Raw genomic sequence first — 25,633 nt, forward strand, 5'->3', positions numbered from 1 at the left:
ATAAAAGAACTCTTAATTATAAATGAAGCAATTTATTTGATTGTGAAAAATTACACCAGATTGTGACGTGTTAACATAGGGTAAGGCTATGACACAGTATTAAAGCTAGTTTATGATTTTACTGTACTTTCATAGGGGATTTATAGACAATATTTGAAAGTCATACACGTGCAAATGCATCTGCTTTCATGTACCCGCTTCCTCATTAAGACTATTGAGTGTAGAGTAGTATGAGAACATTTCAGTTTAACTATGAGTCACCTGACTGCTGTAAATAGTGTGTCAATGATTGTGTTTCCACAGAAATGGGGGACTGGTCCATTCTTAGCCGCTTCCTAACAGAGGTTCAGAACCACTCCACAGTCATCGGAAAGATATGGCTGACCATGCTGCTCATCTTCCGCATCTTGCTGGTGGCCCTGGTGGGGGATGCTGTCTACAGCGACGAACAGTCCAAGTTCACCTGCAACACCCTGCAGCCCGGATGCAACAATGTCTGCTATGACACGTTCGCTCCGGTCTCACACTTGCGCTTTTGGGTTTTTCAGATTGTTCTCGTCTCCACGCCTTCCATTTTCTACATCATCTATGTCTTGCAAAAAATCACCAAGAATGAGAAGTTAGAGGTCAACGAGGTCGAAATGGTACCCAGGTCCTTGCCTTTGCTTGAAAGAGGCAGACATGTAGGAGCAGATAAAGAGACAGCACTGGAAGCTGGCAGTTCTTATGAGGACCCCTATAACAAGGAGGAATGGAGCTCCCAGGAAGGTCAGTGTGAGGAGAAGAGCCATCTGGAAGAGCAAATGAGAGAGGTAGAAAAGGACCCAACCCAGCTCTCCAGTCAAGTGCTGTTTATCTACATCATACATGTTATGCTGCGCTCCATCATGGAGATGATCTTCCTCATTGGGCAGTATTACCTGTTTGGGTTTGAAGTCCCACACCTGTTTCGCTGTGAGACCTACCCCTGTCCAAACAGGACCGACTGCTTCGTGTCTCGAGCAACAGAGAAGACCATCTTTCTCAACTTCATGTTCAGCGTCAGTCTCGGCTGCTTCATCCTGAACATCGTGGAGCTGCATTACCTGGGCTGGATTTACATCTTCAGAGTCCTCTTCTCTGCATGCTGTGAGTCAGAGAGAGACCTCGTGCATCAGGTGGAACTATATTCTGACAACAACCCGCTGTTGCTTGAGCTCAAACACTCTCTACGCGGAAGGGTTGTCTTGCAGACAGCCTCTACAATGTCCCGGGACAGGGGCACCGGTGTCCCCAGCCAGGTGCCAGCCATCTCCTTTGAGACAGACTCTACGCTGGAGTGCACTTCAAAGAGAAATTCAGATGAAAAAGAACGCACTAAAACTAGACTGCACAATATGGCCAAAATAGGAAGAGGCAAAAAGTCTTGGCTTTAGAATATTTATTGTATTATATTATTATTTTTTTCTCAACTCTTGACTGCAGTTGTGTGTCTCAAAATAGATTTTTTTTTTCTTAGTTACAAGTTCAGGGAGAAGCTGTGACAGATCCAGTGTATTTGTTTCAGATCTCAGTAAATTCCAGCTGTGTAAATGTACATAGCATTTGTGTAATGCACAATGTACATAGCATTTACAAGCAAGACGTATGGAATGATTTGGAAAAGCTCTTCAGCTTTATATCTAATGTATTGACAGAGGGAAATACTGATGTAAAATATTGTGCATCATTTCATAAATTTGTTTCTGTAAATATAGTCAAATCAATGTCTGCTGTAATTCAGGCCCACCTCCACCTACCCTGACACTTTCATTGCTGTAGAAACATGGACCATAAAGGATCTTTTGTAAATAGGCGAACTATCAATCAATCAATCAATCAATCAATCAATCAATCAATCAATCAATCAATCAATCAATCAATCAATCATGTAAAATCAACAGGTCTAACAATATCATGCCAAATTCTTTAATTAAACACCTGACAAGTAAAACTGGACAATCTGGGTGAGTTACCTACATCCTGTGTTTGGGTTTTAGTCATAGTAAAGAAATAGACCAGGAGGGGTCACTGCTGTCCAGTATACACTCGCGCTGCCTTCACGTGCTGTTTTAATTATTACAATTATGAACCGTGAAACATTGACAACCCCATTAAAAGGCTGACATATGTGGCATGTGCCCACATATGACATTTAAGCTTTACGTTTGACCTCCTCTTAATAGATGGCTTACTTCAATTTGAGGCTCAGTTGTCATACAATTATGGGCAATAGCCATATATAGCCTACTATTAAACATTTTTTTTATTTGATTATAGTTTATTCTTTTGCTGAGTAACATATTGTATAACAAACCCTCTCTCTCTCTCTCTCTTTTTAATTTTTTTAAATTTTTTTTTTATTTATTATAACACAAAGACAAGGTTATTGTACTCCTATAGGCAGAAGGTCGCTTATATCAGATCATAGTAGTCGGAAGTCGGAGCTTACGGGAGGCATTTGAAAGCATCACCAGTACATTTCTCGCACCTACTGTCAATTCCAAGGAAGAAAAATGCCGAAAACTTCCAGTAAGACAACAGCGCTGTCAATTTGGGACAATTACAGGTAGGTCATTCTTATATCTTATAAAGGCATTTACTCCGTTACTTTTCACGAATGACATATTTAGACTCCCTGCTGAAAGTGTTCCCTGAGGCCAACGGTGCTAGAGAATGAGGGCAAAGCAGCTTAAAGGGAGAGCATTATGGCCAAGCTGTGGATTTGTCATAGCGACGACGTAGACGTACTATACACAGTGTACAGTAAGTTCAGTAAAGCTGGTAAACTCTTTTTTTTTTCCTGTGAAAAATCACCATCAGAATGTTTACCTAATTGTAAAATTGCAATTGCTCAAGGTTATTTCACAGCCTGTCAGACGTCAGGAGATGTGATTAAGTGTAGATTAAGTGCGAATTTACTGTTTATGGCTTCACAATAACAAAGCAGGGTTGCAGGCTGTTCATGCTGGTGCACAAATGTTCATATTTTCTTCACCACTTTATTGTGATGCCGAAAGCAAGAATGAGAAGGTCCTCCAAACAGTGCCTGTATGTAGGGCAACTTTAGATGAATTGTGCCACAGATGTGTCAGTGTATAGGACCTAGAGAATACATATTACATACTACAGTATGTAAAGTATTTGCAGGTCAATGCGTTTGTTGACACGGTAATAAATCAATAGGTGATGTCAGTTCCCTGACAGTAAACACTGCTGACACAGTAGACTGTACACTTTTCTTTTGATTTGAATGGATTGTATGTATATATTTTTGGTGGTGAAAAATATTTGTGAAATTAAAATGATCAGAAAGTTGAGATGAGGTGTCATAACATGGTGTCATGCAATACAGTATTTGATCAAATGCACTCATGTTGTCCAAACCTACGATGTAGGAAGAACATTAGACATATAGTTCAACTTATGGACGTTTTAGACTGTGAAAATGTCAACATAAGCAGTGGGTTATTGTGTATTTTATGGTTATTATTTTATTATTTTACCAATATTATAACCAATAAAAATATATTAATTGGGAAGTAATCAAAGCAAGGCTCAACTTTGGATAAAAAGCTGCATCTCTCCAAATACTTTGTATGCAATTACAGATTAGACAATATTAGCCAATAATCAACTTGCCAGTTTCTCAGTCTATCTCTGATTAACACTGTTAACAGAACTGTTGTAAAGTATTGTGATTTCATTAAAGTTTTTTGTTTTTTTCCTACAGATGACATCACAAGTTATCCTTGCTCACTGTAGAGGCTTTCCAAGACTTTCATGAGACTCTTTCATAATAATATATATATATATATGAAACTGACAGTTTATTATTGTAAACCAATCAAACTGGTAAATTACTGGTAAACGTTCAAATATGTTTCACCGAATTAAGAAAGACAAGGAGAAGGAGAAGGACTTGAGCAAGAAAGAAAAGAAAGACAAAAAGGAGAAGAAAGAACGTATGTCCCAGTCAGAGTTAAAGAGCCTCGAAGAGATGAGCATACGAAGAGGCTTTTTCCACCTTAATCGAGGGAGCTCAAAGAGGGACTCTAAGAGCAAGTTGGAGATCTCTAGCCCTATCCCAATCAAGGTGGCCAGCACCACGGAGCTCTGCCTGACCGACCTGGAGGCCGAGCGCCTTCACAACACCCTGGGGCAGGATGTGGGGCAAATAAGCGCAAATACCTCGGGTGAAGATGTAAAAGGAAATGACCTGGAACTTCAATGCAGCTCTGTAAAGGAGAGAGCAGCCAAGTTTGGAGAACTGGCCAAGTTGAATTTGGTGGTGGGCCAGAAGCAAGTAACCTTTTCCCAGAGTATCAAAGAGGAGCATGCTTTGGAGGTATCAAACGTTTCCGGGCAGAACTGGAATACATCTTTCTCAACGTCTGACCCCAACCCAAAAGGCACCATCGTGGATCACATTCCTGACATGGTGGAGAAGACCTTCCCTGGTGCAGACCTACAGTTGCCTGCGCTCGTTGCTCCGCCAGCACCAGATCCAAGAGAACTTGAGCTACAGCGGCGCAACACTGGGGATTTCGGCTTCTCTTTGCGTAGGACCACCATGCTTGACAGGCAGCCTGACGGAGGAGTGTGGCGGCGTGTGGTGCACTTCGCCGAACCAGGGACTGGGACCAAGGACCGGGCTCTGGGCCTGGTGCCAGGAGATAGGCTCGTGGAAATCAATGGGATCAATGTGGAGAACAAAAGCAGGGATGAAATCGTGGAAATGATCCGTCAGTCTGGAGAGTCAGTCCGGCTAAAGGTGCAGCCCATTTTGGAGCTTAGTGAGTTGAACCAAAGTTGGCTGAGGACGACTCAAGGCCCGAACAGAGACATCTTTGATGTAAGTAGTACTGCTGAATCTTGCTCAGTCTACTGTGTAAACAGATTAAAGCGTGCAAAAACAAATTCCACATTTACTAATATTCAGTTACTCTTTCCCATCACATTAGTTTCACCCATTTACAACCCGGTACTACATCAAGGCGTGTAATACAACTATCAGTCCTCTACACGATACCATGTCAGTGTCACATTTTGCTTGAAATTTTGTTTGGATTGAAAAGTAGGGTGTCTTAAGTGTAGACACCAAAAAACACTTGGTTAGATTCAGGTAAAGATCACTATTAATGTTATTAATGTTCGGTACAAAAAGGGGTTAGGGGAAAGCAGGGTTGCATAGGTCATGTAAGTTATTTAATGTGTAATTTAAATATGTCACATTATGTAAAAAAAAAAAACATACTTATGGTAATTTATAGAAATCTACAGCTTAAGGACTCAAACATTGGACGTCCAGGACTTTATCACTGTTTGTACATCATCACATGACCTCTTTCTTCAACCCTGGTCATAAATAGAAGTATAATGTGACACTGACACGGTATCCTCTGGTGGACTGATGGGTGTATTTGCTGTGATATTGGACTGACCTATAAGAACATATATATCAAAATACTGATGGTTAGTTGGCTGTGATTGGATGCTTCTGGTGTTTTAAAATACGTGTACACTTGGCTTAAAAATGATCACTATCTAAAGTTACAAATTTTTTTTTTTTTTTTTCTCATTTGGGTATTTTCTTCGGTGAAGTATGTAGTTCTGCATCCACATATAGTGAATTAAAGATATGTGTGGATAATGGGTGGAACTGTATTAACACCCATAATGTGATTTTGTGCTCTTATGTTTGGGGGGCGTGTCTGTGTGTGTGTGTTTTGAAAGAGAGAATGTGTTTCTGGTCGGTGTACATATAATCCCCCTCCCACCAACCCCCCTAGTCCTTTGACACCAAACAATGGGACGCTGAAGGAAACAACGGCCCAAACGTCGCCACAGCTCCTCGGCCATATGGTCTTGCGAGACTTGGCTGGCCGCCCATTCAATTCTTTTCACCCGGATAATCATGTGCAACAAGTAGAGGAGCATCAAATTTTGAACTGTTCACAAACCGGCACAACAAACACCTGAATGCTTGTTGTTGATGTTGTGGCAGTGGAGTTTAGACAGTGGGTAAGATAAATTTGGCCAGTATGTGGTTAATTAAGGGACATCAGTCATTTTTGGTGCTGCTGGGATATTAGTTACACTACAAGAATAGACTTACATGCACAATAAATAGATGGTCACACTTGTGTAATTTTATTTCAAAGCTGAAAAATCTAGATAGTGTTAGATATCTCTGATCTTGGAAATTAATAAAATATCATGACATGGCATTTTTGCCATTTGAACAGCCTTATCTTCGGTACATTTTAGTGTGTATTGTATCATTCTGGTACATTAAATAAAATAAGATGACGTGCCTATTATTGAGACAGATGTTTCAATCAGTAAAATACATTTCTTTTGACAACACCACATTGGGCCAGTTGTCAGGTGCATATTTATTCAGAATCCCATGTAGCAGAGTTATTAAATGATAATAGAGTACATTAGATAGAACTGTGGGAATGAATGTGTACACAGCCATAGACACCATTCATTTGCTTCCCTAGAGAAGATGTGTGTCTCCCTGTCCTACTTTGTCCCACATTCAACCAATCTGGATGATAATTATGAGACAGGCCATTCGAAAAAGCAGAAAATCTGTATGTGAGGCTGACCTAGAACCAACAGCACTATTTATAGGTAGTTATAATAAGAGGTGAAAAGTCTAGAGCTCTGCAACACAGTTATATATCATACGGGATGCATGAAGTTACAGTACAGTGTTTTGCATATTGGCTGAATGTATTTAAAGCAATACAGTGCCTATTCATTTAATATGAAGCCATAGCCAGGAGATGTTATCTTAGCTTCGCATGAAAACTGGAAGCATGGGGAAGTTTGGTTTTGTTTAAAGGTAAAAAATAAATAATAATCCACCTGTTATCCCCACTAAATCTCAAGGACAAATTACATATATATATGTATCTAAGCTTTAAAGAGGGCAAGTTGTGGTTTTGCAGGGGTCTATTTCTTGGCTAGGGGGCAGTGACTTTGGGGAGTCTTGTCATCCCTGTGATGTTGCCAAGCAACCAGTGAGGATCTTTGTTACCGCAGTGCCAATACAATAATAATGAGCCTGTTACTGAACAAATACTGCTTGGATTGGATTGGTGTCAGCTAAACACCTGCTGTCCTGTGGTCTGCTTTCTGTTTTTTCTTTCTGTTGTGTTATTGTATGGTTTCTGATTTCAGCCGTCAGATGGTTTGCTTTCGGCTGCATAATATGCCTCTTTGCCTTTACACACCAGGAAGGGATCTCCTCCCCAATGTAAATGTGTCTAGCACTAAATTAATATAATTTTGAAGATTTGCATATTTCCTGTTCAAAGTGACGGCAGTGGACCCCTTGTTAAGAGAGAAATAACTTTAAATGTGCCTCTGTTTACTCTGCACCAAAATTGAACAACCTCAGACCCTTGACATCAGAATTTGTCAATAAATATCTCAGACTCTTATCTGCTCTTTGAATGTTTGCTGGGATTTCTGTCTTTGGTTTTAATAGGGAAAAGATTTGAAGCATCGATTAATCCTGAGTGTCTTAACAAAGTGCTAAAAGAGTACCATCCATCTGCTTAGGTTAGATAAGGCAATCCTGCTGCACTGTATATGAGCAGGTGGGTACTGTGCAAGAAGGTCTGTCTGCTTTCAGATGTCTTTCAGACATTTTGAAGAGAAGGTCAGTGCTATTGTACTGATGCCAATTTTCAATTTTCCTGCTGGTTGAAGTAAATCCATTGGTTGAAGTCAATATTAAATCAAGCAAAAAAAAAAAAGCCCCTTATACCTGAAATAAAATTGGAACTGATGTCTGTTGAATTGATAGTTTCTTTATAAACATCACACCACTTTGTTGTTATTGTGTGTGTTGAGTCTATTTGGATGACTTGCTTAATATTGTTATTGTTTAGAGATGGTACTTAAAAAAAAAAAGTCTGACGGGTCCATCCGAAAAAAAATTACATTCATATATAATAATGACTGCTTACCAAAACTTCGGCAAGAATATGTTATAATTGAACTCCTCTTTAGTATTGTAATTTTTTTTTAGTTTCAGCAGCTAATTTGACTTGTCTCTATTTAAAAAGACCTCGGGCCTAAATGTCACAATGGCCTGTGGTTGACCCTGATGTTGCCAAATGTTTTATCTAATATCCCTGCACCACTTATCTGTCATCCCAAACACTCCCCGTCTTTCTGCGGTGCAGACACAATTTTTTCATTCAAAAATGATCAAATGGTGTAATCTCCTCTCCAAGCTGCCCATTTAAATTACATCATCCCCATTTTCAGTGGGGAGATGCTTCAGTAGCAGAGCGTATTAGCACAGGCGTGGATTACAAAGAGGCGGGGCTTTCAAGAATAAAGCTGTTTGGTCCATGACATAGGCAAAGATGTCATTTGTCCTTCCTGACATTCTTTATGATTGATTTAAATGTACATAATTTTGATAACTTGATACTTTTTTTTAATTTCTTTACCCTGGAACAAACAGTGACACAAACCAGAGCGTCTTGACTGCAGTCTGACATTGTAAGGCAGATACTTGGCTTTCTTGGGTGTGTCACTGATGTTATCTCGGTCAGTTAATGATATATTAACACTTTTCAGACACACCCTCATCATGTCAGCCATAAGGAAGCCATGTTTTAATTGATCATCATTATAACCTCTACCAAGGAGGTTATGTTATCAGTGTGATTTTGTTTGTCAGTCTGTTTGACTTTCAGATGGATTACAGACAAACTACTGGCCCAATTTCCCTTCCATGTTGGAAGGATCTAACATGGGCCGCGGAAGAACCGATTATATTTTGTGGCGGATCTGGATCACTAAGCGGTGGATGCGTTCATTATTTTTTAACTTTCATTGACAATGCGAGATGCAACATTTGGCCTAATAAATGCCATACATCTTAAAATCCAGTTGATGGCAATAAAAGTTCAACAGTTACACCACGAGCGATTCTAAAAATGCAGTGACTCTGTATCAAAATCTACATTCATGTGCATTAGTAATCCTCTGTGACACATGTTTTTCTCAAAATTAATACAGCAGCAGTCATTATGGAGCACTTGTAGACAGTGATTTCATAGAGGAAAACTGGAACAATTGTAACATGGCCTGAGATATTGCATATTACACAAGAGTGGGCTTGGCAGAGGTCCATGTTCTCAGAGTGCCCCTTTAGTTTGTTTTGTATTAATTTTATTAGTGTCACCACAAGCCAATTTACCATAAAAAAAAATATGCTCAGATTTCACACTTTGAAATCAGTTGGCATCACTGTTTGTGATGTGCTGTTTGTTTAATTTTGGAAGTCATTTTTGTCTGTTATATCAGACCCTTTTTACCTTCTGTTACCTCCTCAGACCTACAGGTGAGGTCACACCTGAGAATACATTTGCTTCTCCTGCATGTTCACATGTCCTACTTTCACAGAAAACTTCTGATTTTCAGGCTCATTTACTGTCACCGATTCAAATCTGGGTCACATCCTGGGATTTTGAGAGGACGTCCCATGATTCATTTCTGGCATGGACACTGGTCAAATGTCTCGTTCGATTTGTGACTTCCTTTCTTGGTGTACATACTATAGAATTTTTTTTTTTAATCAATAATCATCAGATATTTCATGATTAAAAAACTAAAAGGAGTTAATGCTCTACGATTATTTCTATATAGCACATTTGTCCTATGTAAAATAATATACAGAATTATTCAAATTTGGTATTGAACTGCAGTTTGTGCTATAAATGAATTTATCACAGGATTCAAACAGATTTCATAGTATTGAAGGAATTAACTGGGTCAAAATCAGCAGTGTCTGTATGTGTATCGGGTCCTTAATCTTTGGTCTGCACTAACCATGTGTGGACAAACAGTCGACACATTGCTGTGTCCCAGTAACAGACTCTAGGGATTAGCAGTCTGTGCTACATAGTTCCAGCCAGCCTGAGTGTTTGACTGGATCTTGCTGAGCGCTAGTATGTTAACCTCTGAGCTTAGTATTAGGAAAAAAAAATGCTTGTAAAGACACAGGATGGCTCTATTTTTGGACTTTAAATATCACTTAACATTACAATTACAGTTCTGATGATTCAGAGTGAGTTTACTCCAAAGACACACAATCGCTATCACTCTGCACTTTGTTCTGTACACATGAGCTGGCTGTTTGGTAAATGAAACTGCCTTTGAGTTCCTGAAGAGGAAAAGAATGTGCCAAGATTGGATTAGCTCGTCCTTGTCCAGTCAAGCCTGTTGCTACATTTCCGTGTTTTTTCTTGTGTGACTGCTCTCCAAGGCACCACTGAGCTGAATGCCTACCTCCAGGCAACTCACCCTCATAAGTGTTTTTACCCAACTGGTTTTACAGCAATGCAGTTTCGACACGTGGCTCTTTTTAAATGTCAAGAAAGATTTACTTTAGATTGGGAGAGCTGTGTGATTTTAAATCTGTGTCTCACTTTATAACCTTAGCTCTACACTTTACTACAGATACAGAACATACAGTGAGTGTTATTTATGGTGTTTACAACCACCGATTGTTGTCACACTCTAATCGGGTTTTGCTTTCAAACAATGCAACATCTTGAATTTAGGTCAATAGTATGCCAAAGCAGAACCCTCTGTGAAATGAGAAATCAAATTCACTGGTGTACAGCTCCCTCTTGTGGTGTACAAGGTGTGTTGAGGAACATGCCTTTCACAAATATTAAAGCCATCGTGAGGCCTCATTAAACAGATTGATACTAGTAGTGTACATACATTTTTATACGTGTATCTCTGCTTGTTTATCTATATTAAAATGTGCATTAGCTGCATATAGACTGTTATTAACTTTTGGGTTGTACCATCTTTTAGGTTCTCAATTGCATTATGGTGCTTATATGCATGTGGTATTGGAAAAGGATCATTACTTTGCTGGTAAGGCATTTAAAGTTGGTACAGCAGTGAGCTGAGGGAGTCTCCTTTTTTTATTTCCCTGTCACCAGGAGAGGAAAGTGGCAGGGAGAAGTGGCTGTGGCAATTGATGTGGTTGTGCAAAACCCTATTTATAGCCCCTCTGTACTTCAGCAGCTGTCCCTCTTCTATCTCCCTGCCTGGCTCCTCTCACATTACCCCCCCATGCACTCCTCAGACCACAGCTTTACTGCTCTGTGTTGCCTCTGACCCCGCCCTCGAGGTTGGTCGGGCTGGCGAACGCGTGCTCTCAGCAGACCCAAATCTTACCGTACGTTGGCCCTGATTTGCACTGCTCCACTGACGGAGTGAAGATTGGAAGGTTAACCAGGCCCAGAGAGAAGGTAATGGGCTCGAGCCTCTGGTGGACTGTGTGTGTGTGGCTAGTGGTGGGATCTGCTCAGGGTGTACATGCTCTGCTTAGCACTTCCATTAGGACTCTGATGGCGTCTCAGAATGGCCTCCTTTGCTGCTGAAACTATTTATAGGAGCAGTGGACTCTGATGAAAGCAGAGCTGGAGATGGTGAAACATGTTACTCATTTTTGCTCAATGAGTAAAAGGCCAAATTTTAGTTTAAATAGTTAATGAAAAGTTGTGAACTTTCGACAAAGTTTTGAAAGTTGCATGTTTCTGTGGTCATGAAGTGATGTGAAAGTTTGAAAGTCTCTGGTATGTTTCATTCTTTTGTCAGTGATTTTGATAATTTTTTGCTTGCTTTAATGTGTTTTGCTGTTGTGTCAAGGTCATATACTTTAGGTTTCCTCATTGATGAAACATGCCTCTTACTGTATGTAATTATTTTAGTGTGGTGACTGAACTTAAGTTCTTCATACACAGTTTTTAGTAACTGATTTTGAGTGAGGCTCACATGTGATAAATAACACAACAGTCCCTGGGTACACACTTTCAGTCTTGTCTTGTTGTTAGATCTTTATGTTTTCCTCTTGTGTGTTGCCCTGTGAAGAGAGCAACCCTTTCATTTCATAACGTGTTCCTGTGTTCTTATCCTCAGTGCTGCATGGTCCCACTGCCCTGTTGGTGTATGACCTGTTTGTGTGCAGACAACAAGTTCACAGCACCCCACCGCTCACCTCTAAAATTCCCATTCTTCATCGCTCAGCGCAGCACATCCTCCTCTCTCCGGCTGTCTATCTGTTTTTTCCCCTCTCCTCTCATCATTCTATACATTTATTGTTCACGTCGTCCAGCTTAATCCATGACTTCTGGCCTGTCACCATGGCGTACAAATCCCGTTTTTCTTTCTGGGAGCAAAAGGGAAGTCTCGCTTCAGTGTTGTTGTTTTTTTCTTGCCTTTCAGTTCATATCTGTATCTTGTTGTTTGTTGAATTTGTGAAATGTTTCTTTATGTTAAGCTGTGGTCTGAATGTGCGGTTTGATTGTCTTTGTGTTGCTTCCTCTTGTGTAGGTTAAAGTTGAAAACAAGCCAGATGTAAGTGTTTTTTCAGCTGCATGCGTTTGGACAGTTACTCACATGGTGCAAACAGTTTCTGTGTGTTGGAACTGATTCAGCTACTAATCATTATTGTGGTGTTTCATAAGATGGTGAGTTAGTCAGCTATTGAGTTTTGGAGTAGGAGATGGCAAACACATTTCTTAATTATTAATTAGGCTGATTGGGCTCGAGAGGATGTTTATTTTGGAAGACAGCTACTGTTTAGAGGACATGATAACCGCATGAGTGTGACTAAGAACAGTTGTTCTCAGTTGAGTGTCTTCATAATCAATATTGTCCAATTTTAGTTGTAGAAATTGAACAATTTAAAAATAATAATGAGGGCCAGTGACACAAACAGTTGGAGAGTACACAGTTTTAAAAGTGCCTTGTGGAGCTCTCTCTTTGTATGTGTGTATCCTTGAGGTTTAACAAATGTCTTATGGACATTTGCTTGCGAGCTAACAATTATTTTCATTCTGACTATTATTTTCACCATCAAGCTGTTTGGTCTTTAAATGTAAAAAAATAGTGAAAAGCTGTTTGACCAGTGTTTTCCAAGGCCCAAATTATGCCTAAAACATCTTGTTTTGTCTCGAGCAACAGTCCACAACCAAAAGATGTTCGCTTTATTATCATTATATTGAAGAGGATGAAATCAGTTAATTGTAGTATTTTTCTCATTTAAAAGGACTCAAAACAATTAATTGATTACGAAGAGAGTTATTAATTAATTACTCATTGCAGCACTACCACCAACTGTCTTATTTTGCATTAAATCAATAGCACGATGTGGATGTGCATCCTTGTGCATGTGAAGCGACTGTTCAAAGAGTCTACAAGGTGCTATTTTATTTTTGATTGAAACCATATCGGACACAACTTGAGAATTTTGGTTCTTTTTTTTCTTACTAATTAAGCTACACTCACTTCAAACCCATCACAATTAAGAAAAATATAGAAATTGAGTTACAGAAACGTACAGGAGGTGAGTAGGTTTCAAAGTTAAAACTGAATGAGGATATTAATTCAAATGGCCTGGTTGCATGTACTAGTCTGAGTGAGGGTTTTAAAATTCACAAATGAGAATACATTATAAAAATCCATTTCGGAATAATCATCTCTGGAGAGTTTTTGAGCCCAGAACCTGCCGTTTGTCTTTGACAGCCTGTCTGTGTCAGCCATGGAAATAATCTCCCTGATTGTCGACCTTGCTCTGTTTGTATCCAGTCTGATGTAGATAGTGGTCAGCCTCAGGCAGTCACTAAACCTGGGCTGGACACAGGAAGTGGTCCACAGTCAACAACATCACTAGCAGGAGAGTCCAATAACAACATTGCCATGGGGGGTCCAGACAGCCCAGGGGAGGAGCAGAGTTCTAGCGCTAAAAAGGTGGTGAAGGTTGTGAGAAGAGTCGTCAGACGTGTGGTTCCTGCTGCGGCGGAGGAGCAGAACCCGCCCACGGTTTCTGCACCTGCTGCAGAGTCTGTGCTAAAAAAATCCCGAGCTGCTGGGGTTGAAAAAGATGATATATCCATGGGCCTGACTAGTTTAATGGGCAGAGGGAGAACCAAGGAACACCGGCCTCGCACCCGCACCCAGGACCGCAAAGACGACATGAAAGAGGAGGTGAAGCAGGAAGAGGAGAAAGGAAAAGTGGAGGAAAAGGAGGAAAAACCTGCTGTGGAAAAACCAGAGGAGGCCACAACTCTGCCCTCTACTACAGCTCCAAACCCTGCACCACCAAAGTTAAACCCCCTCACACCTCCAGTTGGGTTCCTCCCTCCACCCAAACCCAACCCTTTGGCCCCACCTACTGGTTTCATCCCTGCGCCCAAACAGAATCTACTGACTCCTCCAACTGGTTTCATCCCTGCCAGAAAATCTAGCCCGGTGCCCCCAAAACAGAATCCCCTGGCAAGACCTCCGGGATTCATCCCCGTCGCAAGGACCGATCCCTTGGCTCCTCCAGCAGGGTTCATCCCAAAACCTCGTCTGCTCGCTGTGAAGAAACCGGAGGTACTGAGTGAAAAAAGTTTGCTACTAAACTTCTGGGTGGAGCATGCCTTTTCACCATAACACAGACATTACTCTCCAATAATATGCAACTCGCTCAAACAACAACTTGATTTGCCTTGAAATACGGATGATACGTGCATTATAATTAGGCTACAGCTAATCTTTGTTATTAGCAGAATGAATTGAACCCCTTACATTTTCCCCAAAGTACAAGTTAGCCTCGTCTTCTTCCAAAAAGTTGTTATAATGAAGCCAGCCTGAATAAGTGAAGGGAAGCGCGGTGCATGTGGGGGCTCATGATTACACTTCATCAATGGGTATGAGGGTGTGCTCATGGCCTGTGCTCTGGTAGTCCAGTCAGTTGGAGTCTTTGAGCGCTGAGCTGTGACTCATTACTGTCACATTACTTTGGCAGGCAGAGACTGGAAGTCTTGCTCGGTCTGCTGTAGACCACCAAGGCCGGGGCGAGGAGAATCTTTTTGGGATGCTGTTTAAAGAAACAGGAATAGTTCAGATGATATACCCTCATAGACTAAAGTAATTTAACATTAATTTCCTTATAATTCTTGTTGCTCATATATCAACCTTGAAGCAGGAACATAAATCATTGAAAGCTTAATTTTTCTAAATATTTTATCAGTGATTTTATTTTGCAGCAGTTCTAAATATTTATATAGTTCCTATTTCAGTTTGTACTTCAGACAAGGTCATGTTAATGCCCCTGTTTCTTTGGCAATCTGTCTGTCAGCAGGTCATCTGAAAATGTTATCAGCAGATGTCCATGAAATCTGGGGAACAGTTGGGTATTTGGCTGTGGAGCGAAGGATTTGATTTTAGAGATATGCACTTTGTATTTTTGCTTAAGGATATTGGATTTTTAACTGCTCTAATGAGAGATTTTGTTCTCAAATACTAAGGCCAAGAACAAACTTAGAAATGTTTCTGTGACTAAGCATCTCTGGAAGTTTGTTCTGTCTAGTGATTTCACTTTTCAATTTTTGTGTTGTGACAATGGCAGACCTCAGCATTACTATCGGTGGCAACTACATTATCCCAGTTTGACATGTGTTTTCATCTTTAGGCTTTGTGTGAAAGTTGGTTGAGGTCTAACTTTTTTTAAAGTGAAATTTATACTAGCCATGTAACAACCCTACAAACACTTGCTGCTGTATAAAGGTAAAAAAAAGAAAAGAATGAGAGGTAATGATTTTTTTGTGATTAAAAAAGGTTTTTAACAGCACCACCTCAACTTCAAATATAACTTTGATGCAAACAGCAGCAGATATGAAAACTAAACTAGATATTTATCGATCCAAGTGCCACAGCTTTGTACAATTACAGAACATTGTCATCGAACTTTTGATGGTTTAATTTCAGGTGCTCCTCTCTGACTCCTTGCAAAGTGTCTCAGTCAGTGATTCATTCTTTAATTACTCTCAAGAAATTTGCAGCAGATTGTTGCTTAAATAAGCGCTGACAAACAAAAGCCTTGAACCATTATTCTTTTGCTGCAGTGCTTAATGATCCAATTTTCTTTAATAGTCATTTTCTCTTATTCATTTCCTGATTGAATTAACTGGAAAATCAGATAAGCAGCAAGAAACAATCCCGTGAAGTGTTCAGTTTCCACATGTGTAAAATTGTATCTAAAAGAAAAATACAACAAGCTAAAACATAATTGTCATCCTCAACATCATCATCATGTTGATTCCAACTTGTGTGTGCATGTTTGTGTGTGTGTGTGTGTGTTTGTGGGTATTTACATACATTATGTAAAGGTAAAGGAGACATCTTCCCCCCCTGTGGCGCCCAATGGTAAACCGTCCCCTGTTGCACTGCCCCAGTCTGCACCCAGCGAACAGGTGTGTGTTCATCTCGCCCCAGAGGTACACGTAGCAGTGTGTTTCTCACATTCAAAAGCACGAGACATTTTTTTTTTTTGTGACATAATTCTATGTGCACGCTCAGTTTTCAGTCTCGCTAAAGTGGACAATCATAAAAAAGGCTCCGTTTTTTTGCTGTTGCTCGTCCTGCTATGCACTTGCAGGTTCCAGAGCTGATTCCCTCTGAGGAAGACTACAAGCGTGTGAAGAGGATCTTCACTGTCGATGTCAATGATGTAACTTTTCTCCGCCAGAGCTTGTTTGGTTTGTGTCTGCTGTGCCATGTAAAGGGAAATTTGTCCCCCCCAAAAATACCTAGCTCCTCACTGGGCTGTTTCAAACAGTCCCACTGCTAAGAGGGCTCCAGTTACAGGAGTCCCCTTACATTATTGGCTACGTAGTGTGAAATCTGAAACTTTGAGACCAGAGCGATGAGTCTAGACTCATAAGTTATGGAGATTTCCTTTAGATTTAGTTCAGGAGAACACAGAGGATTTCTTGGCAGTAAGAGCTGCACTTGTACAAGCATATCTTTTCATCTCCAATGTTGAAACCATTTGTGCTTTCTGGATTGAATGCTACGTGGTTGATTTGTGACACACTTTTGTCTCAGAAAAGAAAACAGCATGACGCCTTTTACTCTTGCAGATGGCCAGCTTTGGCTCAGCGTTTCTGGCTCGTTGCCTTCTTTGCATTCATTCTGTAGCATAATTATCAGGTGCAGAGAAGTACCTGCTGTATGATACTGTACTTTGGCATCGTGTGATTATTTTGGCAGTGTTGGATTTTATGGCAGTGAATCTTTACTTGTTCTCAAGGTCTAGAGCACAGACATGCACTCTTTTTAAATTTTTTTTTTTATCCCTTTTATTCCTTGCTTTGATCTCCTGTTGTTATACAATTCAAGTCCTGTGTCCCTACCTTTGCTTTTCTGTGGGTCACTGGATCCTGAACTTGCCGCTGTCCTCTCTGCTATTTGCATGGCTAGCGTGCCAGAGGCCGCAAATCCTTTCAGGCGCAGCCTGCTCGACCGACGGTTTGTCGCACTCCCCCGGCTGCGTGGTGCTGGAGTTTAAGCTTATTCTCTTCCACTGACTCCTCGCTGCCCTACTTTGTGTGTGCCTGTCTGCTTGTCTTTGTTCCCACGCTGCTTTTTGGGTTCAAGCATGGGCCTGGAATGTGCTAATGTGACGTTAACAAGTGGTTACAAGAGTTTGGTTTCGGGTTCTTTTGAGGTCTCGACAAGATTTATCAAAGTAGTTCTACATTTAATTTACAATAGATTGAATGTGCTATGCGGTTGTATAATGGTATTGTTGTGTTTGGTCTTCAGCCCTGCATATAAAGCTCAACCATGTTTGTAGTCATATGCAGCAGTAACTACCTTCTAAAATTCTTAGCACTTACAAATTTTCTTTCATTTGGGCATCTGTGACATGTAAAACTCCAGGATCTCTGACTTTGCATGCAGTGATACAGTTGTATGTTGTATTATGTTGATCTTTTGTGTTTATGCAGCACTATACCTTGATTAATAATAATAATAAGAATGATAAACTTTATTTGTATAGCACCGTTCATACAAGAAAGGCAGCAAGAAAATTACTTGAATTGTTTCACATAAAAAGAGATATAAATGAACATTTAAAAATATAGAAAATAAATGAAATGCACAGAGTTAAAATATAAAATAAAGTAATGTGCATTTTAAAGGCACAGTAGTTCAAGTGCAGGCAAGTGCAAGAGAGTTTCAAGAGTAGGTAGCATTACTATAAGCATTAGCATTGACTATCACTTTGTTTTTGTCAAATTTGCTGGTGCGTTCATACCTTGCTGTGTGAAACTGATATGGGTAACTGTGACTGATAATATGCCAATCTGCCCCCACCGATTCATGCATTAATGCACCTCCTAATGCTTACTCAAGCATGCATTAACACTGTAATTATGCTATACTTGAACGAGTCACTAGTTTCGTTGTTTGGTTTTCTGGTGTTGTTGGACTGCTGTCGGCCTTCCTGCAGTGTTTTGTATTACATAACCTGTGACCTACTATTACATTTCTATCACTAGGCCATATTTTGCACTATTTCGATCATGCATTCGGAAATTGCAGTTGAATGGTGATGTTTAGCTGTTGAATTAAACCACTACAGATACTGATTTGTGCTCCTTCCCTTCTCCAGTACAAGCCTGTTGAGGACCCCGTGGCCATCCTTCAGGCAGCACACTCAGCTGCAGCTAAGGTCTGACCACGGTTACAACTGGTTGTAATTCTGGTCGCATCCCCCTCGTGTTTCAGAGTGATGTCTGTCTTGTGGTTTTTGTGTGTGACAATCTAGTCAAGGAGTGTGGGAGAATGGTTCAGTAGTTAGCAAGGCAATCTCTCCTCCCAGGAAGCCCTGGATTTACTTCCCCTGTATCCCAACCTGTTGAAGTATCTCTGAGTAAAGTTGTGTCGTCCCCACATCTCACAGGAAAAAAGACAAAAACATGCAGCTTTGTTGCAGCTATGCTTGTGTTTGTTATGGTAGCTTGACTGCATGACTCATCTGAATTTTATGTTTTCATGCATGACTCTCTCTTAACACTCGACATGCCTCAGCTGTTTTAACCGTTTGCTGTGTTTAGAACTATTTTTTTCTGTGGACGTCATTTTTTTGGTGTGTATGTGATGTGCTTGGTTGTGATGAACCCCCGCTTGTCTCATGTGTGACATCTTCTTTGTGAACATATTAAATGCAGACTCAGTGAGTTCACTCTCTGAAAGGAGCTCTGGAAAGTGCATTTCAAAGGCAGTCATGGGAACTGTAGTTCTTCTGTGGAGGGCTGCTGATGTAATGGACATAAATGCTGTAGGTGAACTAAACATAGCAGCTCTCACAAAATCATACATGACTCTGTCTCAGGTCGTGCACTTATGTACTTTCACTTGCTATTTTATGTGTGTGTGCATTCAAACCGACAAATATGGGAACATACTATGATGCTGCCTTAAAATGGGGTTGTATATAGCGTGTTCATAAAACCAGTTCATATGAAAGCCCTCCTCTTGTGGTAATCACCACCTCCAACCTCAACATTTTCTGAAAGCTTAGAGTTCATGAGTTGTGATGTGTTTGGTGACATTTTAGGAAATTGGAGAGGCTACAGAATTTGTTTTTCTGCTAAGTTAATATTGTATACCAAACTATACAAATACAAGTTGTACAAGTCCTCATAAGTATTTATTTTTCACCAAGTACCACCATACTCTTAGAGGTCATCAGTATGTTTATTGTTTGTGCCAAACAGGAACGTTTGTTTTGAAGTGAAAAGTTTACACATAGCCGGCACGTAATTTGGCATGTGATGCTTTCAAATGTTTCTGTTGTCATTTTGATTAAGTACAAAATAGCCGTGTGCGATTTGAGACAACACTGCCCTGTCGAAAGTCACGGACTACACAAGTTTAGCATACTAACATGTAAGTGTACTAACTTAAGTACAGCGTACAAGGGAATTATGACACAGCCCATGTTTTCACACTGGAAGCAGCCCTCCACCAATGAATTCAGTTCCCCTTCATCTCATGTGAATGTGAACTATAAATTAATACTTGTTGGTGAAAATCTCATAAATTTGATCCTTCTGGTTATTTTAAATTTAATATGTTCAGTAAATGTTTATAAAGGTTTCTCTCTTTTTTAATTGTTGATCTATTTTAACAGGTTAAGACCGAGGAGCAGCTAACAGCAGAGAAAGCCTGGTATAACACAGCAAAAGTATGGCTTGTCCACAAGGATGGATTTTCCTTGGGTTAGTAAACTTCTGCATTTAAATATCTGCCTGTTTTATGATCGCAACATCATGTTGTGAGTTGTAAAGTATATTAAAGCTAATTCTTAACTCCCACTTCTGCCAGAGCTTGTACAGAATGTCTGTTTGTGGGTGACATTTAATTGCAAAACCATAGGAGTGGGTGTTGAAAGCATAAACATGCTTTTGAAATTTTATATGTTAAAAGAGGGCATCTGAATGGACCTCAGGCTGTATGTAATTAGACTAACTGTGTTTTCAACGTTGAATGACGGTTTAATAAACCCCAGACAATATTAAAACAGATACAACTGCCACACATTATCAGGCATGTAAGATAAAATGAAGCTTTTGCACTGTGGTTGAGATCATGTGTCACAATAAATTACCTGCACACTTCTACAGCAACTCTCCTGAAGACAGAGACAGGCAGTCTGCCAGAGGGGAAGGTGAAAATCCGCCTGGAGAGTGATGGATCTTTATTGGATGTGGACGAAGATGATGTAGAGAAGGTATTTAATCATCAAATCAACTCTGAACCCCCATCAATTATGGATGACTCCAGGTGAGTAAGTGACTGCCTCTGACTTTGAACTCCAGGCAAACCCTCCGATGTTTGACCGCGTGGAGGACCTGGCCTCCCTGCAGTATTTGAATGAGTCGAGCGTGATGCACTCCCTGCGGCAGCGCTATGGCAGTAACCTGGTGCACACCCACGCTGGGCCCAACATGGTGGTCATTAACCCCATTAGCGCCCCCTCGATGTATTCGGAGAAGGTAGGCTTGCAGCCTGAACATAAAATGAAATGTATCATATGGAGCAGCATTAATGAATGCAGAGAAAACACATGACGTATATATATTTAGTAACTGATCTATTGAACCTCCTCTCTTGTTTTTGTTTTCTCTCCAGGTGATGCAGATGTTCAAGGGCTGCAAAAGGGAGGAGACGGCCCCCCACATTTACAGCATGGCACAGGCTGCCTACAGGAACCTCCTGACCACTCGCCAGGATCAGTCCATCGTCCTGCTGGGCAAGAGTGGAAGTGGCAAGACCACCAACTGTCAACACATCATCCAATATCTGGTCACTGTAGCTGGAAGCACCAACAAAACTTTTTCCAGTAGGTTGAAAATGATGCACTCTAAATAAAAATACTTGAAATTTAGTACATGTTGTTTCTGATGTGTTCTTTTCTTTTCTTTACTGTCTGTAGCTGAGAAATGGCAGGCGGTGTATTCGGTTTTGGAGGCTTTTGGGAACGCCTCCACCTGTATGAATGGGAATGCCAGCCGCTTCTCCCATATTGTTTCCTTGGACTTTGACCAGTCGGGCCTGGTGACCTCAGCCTCTATCCAGGTGCAAAGAAACATTTATTTATGTGTGCTTGTGCTTGACTACTGAACCTCTTCCTAATGCATACCTGCTTTCATCTGTTTTAATAACCGGCTTAGATCTTCTCACTTTGTTATCATGCTTACTTGTATTGCTGATCATAACGTTATTTTGCTCTCATTTTAATATCCTGTTCTGCTGCGGCCCTGCAGACCATGCTTCTGGAGAAGATGAGGGTGACAAGAAGACCAGAGGGAGAGTCCACTTTTAATGTCTTTTACTATCTGATGGCGGGAGTAGAAAGCTCCCTGAGGTCAGGATTAATACTCTCATGCCAATTAAAATCCCAATGCACTACAGTTCTACATTGGATTTATTACCTAGATATATCGCACTGATATTTTACTGCTCTTGGAGAATGCTGCCAATTTCCCCCTTAGTCCTAATGGCGTGGGCCCTTATGTCTTCTGCTGCTGTTATCATTTCTTCACCAGGACCGAGCTGCACCTGAACCACTTCGCTGAAAACAATACATTTGGAATCATGCCACAGACCAAGGTAAATGCTGCCTGTTAATGGGGCATTGACTTGTGTTTGTACAGACAGAAATGTGACTTTTAGCAGGTGTAAAGCTGAAGTATATTTTATATGAATCTGGCAGGCTGAGGAGAAGCAGCGGGCCTCCCAACAGTTTTCCAAGCTGCAAGCAGCCATGAAGGTTCTAGGGATCAGTGCTGACGAGCAGCGGGCCCTCTGGCTCGTCCTTGGGGCCATCTACCATCTTGGTGCTGCAGGCGCTACAAAGGGTAAGATTGTTAACTCTCTGAATGTTTTGCCATTCTACTGCGGTTGAGATCGATAATGTTATTCATAGTAGAGCGCATACCAGTAACAAATATGCAAAAGCTCATTCTTGATTTTTACACTCACACACACTGAAAAAACAAGAGGGATGATAAAAAATTACCCTCATTAGCTGAAAGGGTTTTAATACCACTTTATGTAATCTGGCAGATGTCAAGGCTGCATTATCTCACTGCTGGTAACATCTTCTGTGTGATGCAAGACAGATGTAATCCAGATAACTGAATTATGCATCTGCACTTTAAAAGATGTTGCACGGTGCACAGGTGTTTGCACATGTTGTTAGACTTAGCTGCACTGATCCACAGCTCCAAAAAAAATAAAATAAAAAAATAGGGCATTACAGAAAAGTTTGTGCTTTAGAACAGATTACACTCACCACTTGAAATCATTCAGGACTTCTTGCCACAGATTTATCCTGCCTTTATAGTTTCAGGCTGCTGGTGAAGAGAGATGGGTTTATTTTCTATTAGACCTGAACCTATGTTAGATTTAACACATTTTTCCTCACTAAATGATATTGAATATTTTTTATGATATAGATTATAATATATAAATGAACAGAGTCAAATGTTTTGAATTGTTGCAGGTCAAGAATAGAAAAAAAACAATCTGGTTTCAATCTAAGTCTTGACAACCATTTGTGTCGCCATGAGAATGCATCCCAGGACTAATGGGAGCAGCCGTACTCGTACAACACAAGGATTTGTTTCTGTCTGAAGCTATTTGTGTGATGAAACCTAACGCAAGAGATTGTTATCTCACTTTAAAGTGATGGCACTCCCTCTCCTCATTTTAAAAAGAGACTTCTGCCATATGTAAAGGCTGAAGCTTGGTTAAGTACATATTACTCATATTTTATTCCTTAGTATGGAAGTTCCTCAGATTTTTCAAGGATGGAATTATCAATGTTTTTCAAGTCTTTATTCATGTGAATTTGACTTCTTCCAAGTACAAATACAAGACACAATTTTGAATTCTCTTCATGTTTTTTATTTGATCTCTCAGTGGGCATATTTGCAGAGATGTGCGAATGTGACAAAGTCAAACTAAAGATGTCATTTCAATAGAATTTAATTAGATTAGAGTAATCAACAACATAAAAAAGGATGAAAAATGCAAAGTAACACTGACAGTAGTGCTGCATTTTTGTTGTTGTTTTTTATATGTTTGTTCACTCTTCACACTCCCTGTCTGCACTGTAATTGCCAGTCACTTATGCAGAATAGCTTGCCAAATTATTTTCAGTGATCCCCTCCAGCTGGCTACCAATCTTCTTCATGGCAGTGTGTCACCATTCGGGAATAGTTTAAAACATTTTCAGCACTGAATATTGTCTGCTGTTGGGAATTCAGACACTGAACAACTTTTTTCTGATCTACAACTTACTTGGTGACTTTTAAAGTTAGGACTGGTGTCCTCTTGTTAAACACAGTAATTGTTATGAAGAGGCAATGCATAATGGCATAGGAGTAGTAAAGAGTCAACACATTGATGGCAGTTTGATTGAGTCTTCCTATTTTTGGGATTATTCATGAAAATACTTTGCACTATAAAAAAACACACCAGTTGCTAGGTCTGAATTTGTGCATTGGCTATTACATACAATATTTAACAGTATACAAAAGATGTTCTTGGCAGTGCAGCTTATTTGTGTAACACAAGAGGGCAGCAGTGATCTCTAATCCCCCAGAACAAATAAAGGTGCCACCTTAGATGAACCTGCTTCTCTTTGTTTTCTGTCAACATTTAAATCTAACAAGATTTACCACCCTATGAATCCAGATACTTTTTCAGTGCAAATGTTGAACATATGTAGTTATTTTTTCTTTTTATCTTTAAGAGTCACACACTCCTCACTGTTTGATTCAGTCATATTGGCAAACCTAGTTTCTTCTTTTTGATGTTGTAGCAGAATTTAAATGATCATGGTGCCCAATATTTATCAAAGCAAACATTTCAGTGTCTTTGCTTGTCTTTACAACCCTCCTGCTTATCATTACGAGAACTGTGCAGGGCTTCTGCAGCACTGATGAAACAGATAGAGCCCACTACTCTCTGTGTGAAATCCCCCACTTTCTCTCTTAAGTTTTAGAAGATAGTACTTCATGGTGGATTAAAACTGAAGTTTGCTCTCATATTTGCATGTTTCCATGTCTCAGCCACCAGATTAAAGAGAAACTTGTGTTTCCCAACAGAGGTTTTGATGTAAATAAATGAATTCTGTCTCCTAATGATAAGTGTTGCTTTAATTCTCAAGAAGATAAAAGGGGCAATTATCAGTGTAACTTCATAGACGCGTGTTCAGTATTAAACAATAGAAACTTTCATTTGTAGAAGCTAGTGGGTATTTTCTTTTTTTTTGGAACAATTGGTACCAACATTTTGAACATGTTCTCCTCAGCTGTGTCTGTGTCAGCTTGACCAGAGACATAATCCTACCCTGTAAGAGACAGGGTAGTCACAAAACTACAAAGTGCCTGAAATAGTTGGCAGAAGGGCTAATGGAGGTTTTCATGCACGTGTCTCAGCCGGCAGGAAACAATTTGCACGTCATGAGTGGGCCCAGAAGGCAGCCTACCTGCTGGGCTGCACCCTGGAGGAGCTCTCCTCCTCCATCTTCAAGCACCAGGCCAAGGGCACCCTGCCCAGAGCCAGCGCCATCCGCCAAGCTTCTGACGAAAATGGCACAGCAGATGCAGGTACTCCACAGACCACATTTACCAACATATTCTTTGCTCTTCATTCCTCACAGCCCTTCCCTCCTCTACTCTCGTTCTCTTTGTCACTCTCGCTCTGTTTCCACACTCCCACATGTGCACACATATGCCTCTGCTCATCACCTAAGGGAAATTGCACGCACGGGAGAAAGTAAAGCTTATCTTAGTAATGAATACCACAGCTTTACAATGCCTATTGACAGATAAGTACACACACTATGTTGGGACAGGCAATTTTGGATCCACTCTTCATTCATTGTCCTTGAAATCATAATTGCCTCATTGATTTTTCACATATGCGGCTTCTCTGACTTCCATCAAGACTGCAAGACATTTTGAAGGGCACGAGGATACAGTTAAAAGTCTATCACAGTAGGGATGGACAGAAATGACCTATCTTTCACCTTCCCTGTATCTCCGCTCACACATGAATGTGCAGCCGTAGATGTGTGCGCACACTGAAAAACATCCCCCAAGCAACACAAAGTCACTACTTTGTGTGGCGGTGGAATGAATTAAGAGATCCTAACAGGTGGCCGTTGCCGCGAGGCAGAGTCTGCACTGTTTGATCTGACCAG

At 40.4% G+C, this 25,633-nt stretch overlaps 2 protein-coding genes across 4 annotated transcripts in view; both read left to right on the top strand.

Moving 5' to 3' along the window:
• The first annotated feature begins 301 nt into the window (after nt 1-301).
• On the top strand, nt 302-1,673 carry LOC138622019 (gap junction delta-2 protein-like). Its single transcript, XM_069700460.1, has one exon. The coding sequence runs from the start codon at nt 306-308 to the stop codon at nt 1,413-1,415; it is 1,110 nt and encodes a 369-aa protein (XP_069556561.1). The 5' UTR covers nt 302-305; the 3' UTR covers nt 1,416-1,673.
• A 9,532-nt stretch (nt 1,674-11,205) lies between these two features.
• LOC138622071 (unconventional myosin-XVIIIa-like) overlaps nt 11,206-25,633 on the top strand; it is a 52,389-nt gene continuing 37,961 nt past the window's right edge. The window contains exons 1-16 of one of the 3 annotated variants that reach the window (XM_069700538.1): nt 11,245-11,324; nt 11,995-12,255; nt 12,407-12,432; nt 13,666-14,454; nt 16,233-16,316; nt 16,502-16,573; nt 18,524-18,583; nt 20,048-20,135; nt 20,541-20,647; nt 20,736-20,912; nt 21,049-21,259; nt 21,353-21,495; nt 21,684-21,784; nt 21,966-22,029; nt 22,133-22,277; nt 24,867-25,037. In XM_069700538.1, the coding sequence (XP_069556639.1) occupies nt 12,219-12,255; nt 12,407-12,432; nt 13,666-14,454; nt 16,233-16,316; nt 16,502-16,573; nt 18,524-18,583; nt 20,048-20,135; nt 20,541-20,647; nt 20,736-20,912; nt 21,049-21,259; nt 21,353-21,495; nt 21,684-21,784; nt 21,966-22,029; nt 22,133-22,277; nt 24,867-25,037 (2,275 nt within the window). In that variant the 5' untranslated portion in view covers nt 11,245-11,324; nt 11,995-12,218. Of the gene's footprint in view, nt 11,325-11,994; nt 12,256-12,406; nt 12,433-13,665; nt 14,455-16,232; nt 16,317-16,501; nt 16,574-18,523; nt 18,584-20,047; nt 20,136-20,540; nt 20,648-20,735; nt 20,913-21,048; nt 21,260-21,352; nt 21,496-21,683; nt 21,785-21,965; nt 22,030-22,132; nt 22,278-24,866; nt 25,038-25,633 lie in introns of all 3 variants that reach the window. The other 2 variants (XM_069700541.1, XM_069700539.1) reach the window with 2 other exon arrangements.

This window comes from Brachyistius frenatus, unplaced genomic scaffold (genome assembly GCF_029030835.1).
Source record: "Brachyistius frenatus isolate BFR_SWC_R1_liver_20210118 unplaced genomic scaffold, ASM2903083v1 Contig_34, whole genome shotgun sequence".
In the NCBI taxonomy this organism is placed as follows: domain Eukaryota; kingdom Metazoa; phylum Chordata; class Actinopteri; family Embiotocidae; genus Brachyistius; species Brachyistius frenatus.

What these genes read in the sequence shown, in the direction of transcription:
- LOC138622019 (XM_069700460.1), top strand. Translation starts at nt 306, where the DNA reads ATGGGGGACTGGTCCATTCTTAGCCGCTTCCTAACAGAGGTTCAGAAC.